Source organism: Cavia porcellus, unplaced genomic scaffold (assembly GCF_034190915.1).
Source record: "Cavia porcellus strain 051 isolate PalLab524CR breed Dunkin Hartley unplaced genomic scaffold, mCavPor4.1 scaffold_23, whole genome shotgun sequence".
In the NCBI taxonomy this organism is placed as follows: Eukaryota; Metazoa; Chordata; class Mammalia; order Rodentia; family Caviidae; genus Cavia; species Cavia porcellus.
The window spans coordinates 16,252,225-16,262,797 of record NW_026947506.1 but is presented as its reverse complement, the minus strand read 5'-3'; the positions used below and the strand labels follow the sequence as shown (position 1 = coordinate 16,262,797).

General features: G+C 40.8%; 1 protein-coding gene across 1 annotated transcript; it reads right to left on the bottom strand.

Moving 5' to 3' along the window:
• Positions 1–8,078: 8,078 nt before the first annotated feature.
• On the bottom strand, positions 8,079–8,678 carry LOC134472268 (speckle-type POZ protein-like). The gene is made up of 2 exons (XM_063233542.1): positions 8,664–8,678; positions 8,079–8,504 (listed from the first exon to the last, which is right to left on the bottom strand). The coding sequence occupies exons 1-2, from the start codon at positions 8,676–8,678 to the stop codon at positions 8,079–8,081; spliced, it is 441 nt and encodes a 146-aa protein (XP_063089612.1).
• Between the last annotated feature and the right edge of the window lie 1,895 nt (positions 8,679–10,573).

Sequence of the window (10,573 nt, the reverse complement as noted above, 5' to 3'; positions counted from 1 at the left end):
GAAACTCTCTAAGGATGAAATGTTTGAATCCCCAGTCCTTTCCTCGCACAAATGTATAAGCTTGTGGACTTGAGAGCACCTTGGTTTTCTCTCCTTTGGCATTCAGAATGGAAAAGGTGAATTTTGCATGAGCTACCCTCCTTGGACAGCAGATCATTCCCAGGTATAAGCACACATAATCTTTGCTTTGTTCATCAAGACCATTTGGGTAGAGTCGTAAGCACCATTTCACTTGATCATTTCCTTCAGCTGGAAAGATTGAACTTTGAATGCAGTCATCTATTTCCTTTAGGCAAAATCTAATGTTATCAATGGTCCACAAAAAGGACACGTTCACTACTTTGATGTCTGTGGTGTACCTGCTGTCCACTGCTGGCCCCTGTGACATTTCTGCTGGGCCTGCGGTACTGGAAACCCTTAACATCAGCAGAGTGAAAGTGCAGCAAGCTTGTCAAGTCACAGGAATCAAATTTCTTCTTCACCAGATGGCACAAATTTCACTGCAGTCAGCAGTTCCAAGCCAGGCAGGGCAGTATGGCAATCACAAGTAGAGAGCCTAATGTATAGATTAAAAGAAATACGTATTTAGAAATAAGCTGACTGAGATTTCCTAGTATATAAGTCAACTCTGAAATGTTTCTTGATCACTCAAAGAAATAGCTCACCAAAATGCACAGACCTTAAAATACGAAGCCTTGTTGAGTCCCGTCTGAGTTCCTTTCAGGAGGCTAATTCATCTGGGCTGGAAGCAAGGATATGAATTCCAAGTTTCAAGCAGGGAACCACCTCATCATGGAAACAGAAAGGATTCTTCCTTCTTGGTGTCCCCTTTATAACTCTTAGGACAGGATCCACCCTATGGTGGTTCTTCCCACCCTATTCTAATCCAATTGCCCTAGGTGTGTCTCACTCAAAATGTGAGACTCAGTCAATTTTCATCCTACCTGTCTTTTCTATATGTTTATGAAAACAGTCTGTTTTACTAGCCCACAATTTCTTTTGTCTCATTCATATGGGGGAGTTCTCTGGTCTATCGTCTTCCTTCCATTTCCAGAACATGAGAGACTAGGGTGGAGGATAGTAACTCCAGCATGCCATTGTTCTCAGTAAGCCCTCTGTGTTTATTCCTTTCTGGTGGTAAGGAGCAAAGCAGGACTGAGAGGTTAATAAGGCACCTTTTCCCTTGGGATCACATGTGGGTGAAAGCCAGTTGCAGGGAAGTAATGTGAAGGGAGCAGATTCAAGGCTCCATGAGAAATAGGTGTGCTGGGAGTGAAGAGGTGGTTCTTCTGGGTAATCTGATACAGTGTCGGGAGCAAGGGACATGGATTTGAGACAGGCACAAACAGTGAATATTGGCAGAATGTCTCTAAACCTAAAGTCTAGTGTGGGACAACTGTAAATGCTACTTCCTCAGAGCTCTTAGATCTCTTACTAACCTAGTTCACTCCTTGGATCCAATGTTTGGAAATAGTAATATTACTGAGTTCCACTGGAATTTCCTGGGACATGGGTCATGCTGCGAGTGCCAGGAGTCCAGGCAAACCCTCTCCCCACCATGAGCAGCTGTGAGTCTGCCAGCCTGCAGGCTGAGAAACCAACATCACATCTTCTCCCCCTATCCCATTGGCAAGTTGGAGCCAGTAATCTGGACGTCCCTTGAGAGGTTGACCCTAGGCAATGTAGTAAGGAGCGGATTTCCTTCTATCATCTCTTTGAAGACCAATACTTTTATCCGTGTTTTGGTTTGTTCTATAAAATATGGTCTTTTTTTTTTTAAAGCTGGTTGTGTTTAACTGAGTTTCCACATACATGAAAGTATGCACAGGCATTTTGAAGCAAACAACAGATTCTAGCACAGCCATTAGTGACTTCCTTTTTGTCTGATTTTAAGACCTAAAACTCCTTTCTCAGACTGTTTGGATTAATTTTATACTAGGTTGCTCAGTATGAATTTTCTGTGTGGCAAGACATGGACAACTATTTGGAAGAAAACAAGAGAAAACATGATAGATAGGGAAGATTTCAGATTATCTAGTTTTGAAATTTATATCTCTTACATTGAGTTATTATGTCCAATGTTGCTCTGTTTTGTTGTGTATAATTTTATCTCCTTTCACACAAAATAACAATGCTGATTTGCAGGGTGTGGGCGAACACATCATTAATCCCAGCACTCTCAAAGCTGAGGCAGGAATATCATTGCAGTTTCAAGGACATGTGGGATTAAATACTAACTTGAATTAAAAACCAAAAGAATGAAAGGACAGAGGGAATGAGGGATGGAAGGAAGCAAGGAAGGAAAGAAGGAAGCAAGGAAGGAAGGAAGGAAGGAAGGAAGGAAGGAAGGAAGGAAGGTAGACAGTAAGAAGGGCTACCACTTCAGGGATAGATATCACTGGCTTTCTTCCAAAGCTTCTCTTTTTTCTGTTTTACATACTCAGAGTGTGATCCAGTTTTCCTCCAGCCTCAGAAGTGTTACATACCCTCATGTACTTGGGGACCTTATAGGAAGGAGCACAACAGTCCTCATGCCTAACAGATATTTTTGTTTTCTCTTTTTCGTTTTTATTGTTACCAGGGATAGAACTCAGGACTACTGTTTGCCAGGAAGTTGCTTATGCTACTGAGAGAAATCCCCAGCCCATCCCTAACAGATTTTAATACTCTATTTTTATTTGAATGTCTGCAAACTTGTCTATTACACATGGGCAGGTAGAATTCTTTTAATCAGTGCTAACTGGAGAAATAATTGCCTCAATTATTGGTAGGTTAAATTCCTCTTCTGTACCAGGAAAGCTTTCTGTCATGATGTCTACAAAGTGCTTTTAATGTCATTTGTTGTCTCTCCTCGTCACTAAGTGCCAGCCTGTACTCAGTATGTGAAGTCCTTTCCTCAAACTGGCCTAAAGTGCTCTGAATTTTTAAACTGGATTTTTTTTCTCTTGCATATTGGCTTGAATCTATTTAATGGGCTCATTTATTTCTTAGGTTGTGCTTCAACAGTTCTTGTAAGCTCGCCTTTTTTTTTGACTGTGTCTGAACTAACATCACTAAGAATGTTGTGTATTTTGGTAATCTCTGTAGTTAGTTGTGGTTACTTGAGAGTTTACTTCTGATTTAATATATTCCACAGCCTCATTGAATTGCCTTGTTGCCACATTGAAGTAACCTACCATTGGGTTTTCAAATTTTGCAACCTCATTTCCCCCCAGGTTTGCTTTATTGGCCTGGGTGCCAGAGGATTAGTCTGATTTGTGTGTTCTCATGTCTTTTCTGTTTCAATTGAATTCCTGGAGTGATACTTGCTAGTTTCCTAACAGTATGAACTGAAATCGGGAAGATAAAACAGAATGCAAACAATCATAAACAATATATGAATTCATGATATGTCCAATCTGTCCTCAAGGGTTAAGATTCAAAATATATTTCAGAGGAAGAAGAGTAATGGCCAAAGGGAAACAGATTACAATACAACGGAGATGGTAGATGGATCCCACCTACTGGGGGAAACTAATGCAGAAGACTAAATGAGATTTGAAAGAGAAAAATTGAAATCCAAACAAAAGCATACCCACAGGGAAGTTAGGAATCACAGTCACCCACAGAAATTAAGAACAAAATAAAGGAGAAATAAAAAGCAGATGAATAAAACAAGAAAATACCAAACCAAAGAGAAAAATGAATGAAAAAAAAATTGTTCTCTTCCAGGATTCTCTCTGGATTCATTATTAGATGCCCTATGGATACAGTGTTCTGAGGTCCGCCATTCTTTCCCTTCAAACCAGGCACTGCCTTATGATGGAGTAGTAGACAGCATTAGCCAGCCTGCCTCAAGAGGAGGCTCCTTTGAATAAGCTCATTCCAATCAATTTCCATGTGTCTGCACCCAACTAGGGTCTTGTAAAGGAAGCCAGCAGCTGTTCTGGTTAAGGTTCATCTGACTTCACTTCAACATGGATCCCGCCAAACATTCCCTCCCGCTGAATGACAAAATCCTTCTCCATTCTGTGCCAGACAGTAAACACCTCGATGTCTGCTGCTTACCTACACTGCTGAGTCTCTCAGCATTGTCCACTGGCCTCACTAGCTGTCACTGTTACCAGGAACAAGAGTCCCCAGGTCCAAACATCTCCCCTCACTAGTGTTGATGATTTCCTGATTCTGCAATAACTAGCATAACCAAAATAGGTTCAATGCCCCTATCAGTACAATACCCAACAATCATCATTGCTGTGCTCTCTTAGTTAATTTTAGGTTCTGAATTTTATACAAAATATGTGCACTAGTTGTAATTCAGTTGTGTAGATTTTGATATTTCTACATTAAGAAGATACTTTCTTGTACAAAATGACAAGAAAAATAGAAATAATGGGTAATTTGTAATAAATTTTCTTCTCTATAGCTACTTTTATAAATATGAGCATAACACTCACTATTAGAGATACAGACACACACACACACACACACACACAAACACACACACAAAATGTAGTAAACCTAACGACATGCAAGTTCTTCAAGTGCCTTTTAAATAGGGTAAAATTTTTCCAAAATTAACCCTTCTTAGGATATTGTATAAGTTTCTTCCTTGGATACACTGTGGAATTCCATTTGCATGGAAAATGTCATCAGCCTTGTAGGAACATTTTTTACATTTTTTCACGAATTCACTTTCTGTAGCAATGCCTTTTAAACCAGGCTGATGAAAGGTGGGAAAATGCTGCTTTTGTTTCTAATCCAGCCCTAGAGCTGTGTTAGACCTGAAGGGGCAAAAATTTTTCCACATTCTTGTGTACAGATACAAGAGTATTTCCTGGCATATACCTTGTGATACATAGTAAGTTGCAGTTTATTGAGATTACAAGATGACAGTAGGATGAATTACAAGTGCAAAATGGAAAGTAAAGAGGAATAGAAACTTTAAAGATTCAGGGTTACAGTACCTAAGAATTTAGACCGAGATGTCTTCCACAGAGGTGTGATAAGGCTAATCCATGTGCCTGCTTTCAAGGTCAGGTACATTTGGCTCCTGTTGCTTCCCATTTTGGTTAGAAAACTCTAAATCTGTTCCATGTTTTCCTAGGGTTGTTGATTTGCTGAGTGAGAGATCACTACATGCTAACTATACACATAAATAATCAGTCATATTGTGATTAGACTTGAATGAAGGAAATGAAATGGTTCATGCAATTTTACTATTTGTCACTAGTCTCCTACCAGTTTCATCATCCGGGACTCCTGGATAGATACTTTATTTATTAGTGTGTTGTTTGCACATAAGAGTTGGAAGTGTCACAAGATGCCTTCACTAGTAGCTCGAGAATGTGTGACACACAACTTTGGTGATACAGGTAAATTGGTGCCTCCGGGGACTTTGGCATGCCTTTCAGTGCTTGCCAAATGCAGTTGGTGATTTCCTTGCTTCAGAATGCCTGTAAAGTTATGGCAAATTCTTGTTCATCTTCTGTCATATATTTTTCTTAGAATTAAGCAGTCAAACAAGTGGTTTCTTCAAAAAAGTCTTCTGCTAGTAATGTTGGATTAGCATTAACCCCCATCGAATCCCAACATCACAGAGGGATGATTGTTTTCTGGAAACGGGAGCACATCAGCCTTCAAGAGTTCACAACTGTGACACCAACTGAGGGAATGAACAGGCATTCTCAGTCCTAACTCCTAATGCTTAACAGCTGGCATGTCATTCTCACAAGAGTGTTAATATAGCACCATATCTCACTGGTTGCCCTTCAGCCACTTAAGCTGCAGTTCTTGCCTGGTTCCTCACTAGAATTGCTAGGAAAACTTTCTTTTGGTCAATTTGTACATTCAATATAACTTCTGTTTCTATGAAGCACTTGACAATAAGTCACTGTAACACATATTTGTACTCAGAGAAGCTGAGAAGACCTGTGCTTGCCCTGAAAAATCTTCTGCCCTAATCCACTTTGCTCCATTCATTTCACTATGAGGAAATTACACTTTGTAAGTTATTTTCAATGTTTTTTGCTGTTCATTTGTGGCAGTGACAGAAACTCATACTTTTTAATTTCCACATTTCATGTAAAAGATAATAATTATTTACATATTTGGAAAGAAAAAAATTAACATTTGAATGTTCTCCCTTGTAGGATGAACAGGGATTCCCAAGCAACTGGGATGACTCCTACATAATCAGCAAGTCAGGTATGGACAGCTGAGGAATCTGTGTTCTGAAAGTTTTCACACAAAAAATTAATAAAAAATTTCCTTTCTTCCTCCTTTAAAGCTTTTCCTGTTTTATTCTCTTTAATGAGGAGGAGAGAATGGACGTGAAATAAAACTTGAGGGTGATAATACCAAAACACATATTCCTATAACATCTAAGAACCATAGTTCTTATCAAGAAATATGCACACAGAGTGAATAATTTTGTCTCATTTTCAAAAATCTCAGCCGGCTTGAGGTGAGAAAGGGACACTTCTAGGATTAAGGACACAAGAATAGGACATGTGTATGCCAAATATCTGCAAAAGTCAGGCAGTAAACTGAGCCAAAGAAGCACTTGCCTGGCAATAACCAGGTTGTGAGTCCTGAGTTCAAGCCATGATAAAGACTGAGAGAGATAGAGATAGATAGAAAGACAGACAGAGAGACAGACAGACAGACAGACAGATATATATATATATATATATATATATATATAGAGAGAGAGAGAGAGAGAGAGAGACAGAGAGAGAGAGAGAGAGAGAGAGAGAGAGAGAGAGAGAGAGAGAGAGAGAGAGAATACTCTTAGTGATTTTACTGCATAATTGTTATACAGGTTGTTATCCCATATTGACATTCATGAAGATTTACACAACCAGCACATAAAGGGTTACCAGCTGTAAGCCCTGATTAAACAAATGTTTTGAAATCTGTACCTGTTCAAGACAAGGGGATCCATTTCTTTATATATTTTTAGAAGCTCTGAGCCATTACAGATTCTAGGTGATTCCAGAGTAACACCACTAATGATTTTTACAAAAGCCCAAACTTTGAGATGAAACCCACTACATTTTCATTTTTAATTTTAATTCTATTCTTCATAATATCATAGAAACATGTATGCTATTCTTATGGATATTAAATGTTCACAGTGAGAAAGCTCTTTTTGAGATTTATAGTGTGAATTTGCCAACAGCCATTTCTTAGTGCAGTTGTAAGTAATAAATTTTGCTTCCTCAACATGAATTCCTCTGAAATACATAAAACACTTCTACTTTTAATTCTCTTTTATGCCATTTTCGTAAATCTGAGCATTTTCCTCTCTTTTTTCTCCAGGACCATGATTGGACTGCTCGCTCAGAGGCCTAGATTTTGCGGGAATGTGCTGTAGTGCTTGTGCTGCCTGTCTGTGTCACTGGGACAGGACAACAGGAGCAAAGACTTGCATTGTGTGATTGTCCTTTGGCTTCAGCAGCCTGAGTTCTGGGTCATTTATTTCTCCCATCTACTATGTTAATTAGTGACATTGTACATCCACTGTGTTCATCCCGTGGATGGGCCTGAAATCATCAGCACACTGAAATTTTTCTTAGCTTCTGAATCTAACATACAGAAAAAGGATGAGGAGCCAAACAACTTTACAAAGTACGATTCAGGTTTATTTACAGAGAAAAGTGAGGGACAGCAAAAAGCCCGTGTTACAAGTGGGGTGCCCAGGGATGCATGATGGTGCAGAAAGCCAGGAAGGAGTCTTGCATTTACAGAGTGAAGTTCATGGTCCCTGCCTGTAAGGGTAGCCCCACCCCAGGTCTGCCTTCAACATTGACAGGAGTTTTGGTTTCCGTTTGGCATCGACATTGTAAAAACCCACTTTGCACAATATTATAAAACACAGATTTGAAAATGCATGATACATGACTTCTAAATTCTCAGTATCGCATTTCCTTTTTCTGACCTTAAGACGGTGGTCCCGTCTCTCCCCTAGAGAGGCACAATTTAATATTTCCACATAGAAGAGTGAAGTTTCCACGGATTGCCCTAGCATATTATGGTTCAGGGGCAGCAAATGTGGCCAGGGTTTTGGGAAGATAAATGGAGATAGATGTGGGATCTCAGGACAGTCTCACACGCTTGCATGGGGGTACCATGAATGCACACTGCATGGAAACCAGAGAGTGATAGGCTTCGGCCACCAAGTGAGGGTGGGACACCACCATGGCCTTCCACTCAGAGGTCTCCAGGATGTCAGAAACATGAAAATTGATGAAATCCAGTGTCCGGGTTTTCAACTGATGTGCACTGTGGAGGTCAGCCAAGATGAGGATTTCCACGGCATTCTCCACAGAGAGGTTGCTGCACAGGTGGTTCTCACACATGAGCTTCAGGCGCTCCAGACCAAACCTGCTTGCAGCCTCCAGCAGTTCAGTTGCCATTCTCCCTAGGTTTGGTGCCTTTCCAGTGTACATAAAGTATATCATTTCCTTAAAAACTTCAGGATCCATGTCACTGATTTCAACACGATTCTTTTTGCTTCCTTGCTTTTCATGTTCCAACAACGCCATGAAAACTGGAGAGCGAGCTGCTAAGATGGCTTTGTGAGCCTGGAATTCCTGGCCAGCCACACACAAGCAACAGTCTGAGAGCTGGGATCGCTCCCACAGTCCTCCTAGATCCTCTGCCAAGCAGCCCTCAGGAACCTTATCCAGCTTCATAATATTCTGGCTGGAATGATTGGTGGGATCTTGTGCTACTTTCACTTCACAGAAGAAGGAAAGCTTGTCATTGGAGAGAAGCCCATTGTTTGGATCCAAAAGAAACTCTCTAAGGATGAAATGTTTGAATCCCCAGTCCTTTCCTCGCACAAATGTATAAGCTTGTGGACTTGAGAGCACCTTGGTTTTCTCTCCTTTGGCATTCAGAATGGAAAAGGTGAATTTTGCATGAGCTACCCTCCTTGGACAGCAGATCATTCCCAGGTGTAAGCACACATAATCTTTGCTTTGTTCATCAAGACCATTTGGGTAGAGTCGTAAGCACCATTTCACTTGATCATTTCCTTCAGCTGGAAAGATTGAACTTTGAATGCAGTCATCTATTTCCTTTAGGCAAAATCTAATGTTATCAATGGTCCACAAAAAGGACACGTTCACTACTTTGATGTCTGTGGTGTACCTGCTGTCCACTGCTGGCCCCTGTGACATTTCTGCTGGGCCTGCGGTACTGGAAACCCTTAACATCAGCAGAGTGAAAGTGCAGCAAGCTTGTCAAGTCACAGGAATCAAATTTCTTCTTCACCAGATGGCACAAATTTCACTGCAGTCAGCAGTTCCAAGCCAGGCAGGGCAGTATGGCAATCACAAGTAGAGAGCCTAATGTATAGATTAAAAGAAATACGTATTTAGAAATAAGCTGACTGAGATTTCCTAGTATATAAGTCAACTCTGAAATGTTTCTTGATCACTCAAAGAAATAGCTCACCAAAATGCACAGACCTTAAAATACGAAGCCTTGTTGAGTCCCGTCTGAGTTCCTTTCAGGAGGCTAATTCATCTGGGCTAGAAGCAAGGATATGAATTCCAAGTTTCAAGCAGGGAACCACCTCATCATGGAAACAGAAAGGATTCTTCCTTCTTGGTGTCCCTTTTATAACTCTTAGGACAGGATCCACCCTATGGTGGTTCTTCCCACCCTATTCTAATCCAATTGCCCTAGGTGTGTCTCACTCAAAATGTGAGAGTCAGTCAATTTTCATCCTACCTGTCTTTTCTATATGTTTATGAAAACAGTCTGTTTTACTAGCCCAGAATTTCTTTTGTCTCATTCATATGGGGGAGTTCTCTGGTCTATCGTCTTCCTGCCATTTCCAGAACATGAGAGACTAGGGTGGAGGATAGTAACTCCAGCATGCCACTGTTCTCAGTAGGCCCTCTGTGTTTATTCCTTTCTGGTGGTAAGGAGCAAAGCAGGACTGAGAGGTCAATAAGGCACCTTTTCCCTTGGGATCACATGTGGGTGAAAGCCAGTTGCAGGGAAGTAATGTGAAGGGAGCAGATTCAAGGCTCCATGAGAAATAGGTGTGCTGGGAGTGAAGAGGTGGTTCTTCTGGGTAATCTGATACAGTGTCGGGAGCAAGGGACATGGATTTGGGACAGGCACAAACAGTGAATATTGGCAGAATGTCTCTAAACCTAAAGTCTAGTGTGGGACAACTGTAAATGCTACTTCCTCAGAGCTCTTAGATCTCTTACTAACCTAGTTCACTCCTTGGATCCAATGTTTGGAAATAGTAATATTACTGAGTTCCACTGGAATTTCCTGGGACATGGGTCATGCTGCGAGTGCCAGGAGTCCAGGCAAACCCTCTCCCCACCATGAGCAGCTGTGAGTCTGCCAGCCTGCAGGCTGAGAAACCAACATCACATCTTCTCCCCCTATCCCATTGGCAAGTTGGAGCCTGTAATCTGGACGTCCCTTGAGAGGTTGACCCTAGGCAATGTAGTAAGGAGCGGATTTCCTTCTATCATCTCTTTGAAGACCAATACTTTTATCCATGTTTTGGTTTGTTCTATATAATATGGTCTTTTTTTTTTAAGCTGGTTGTGTTTAA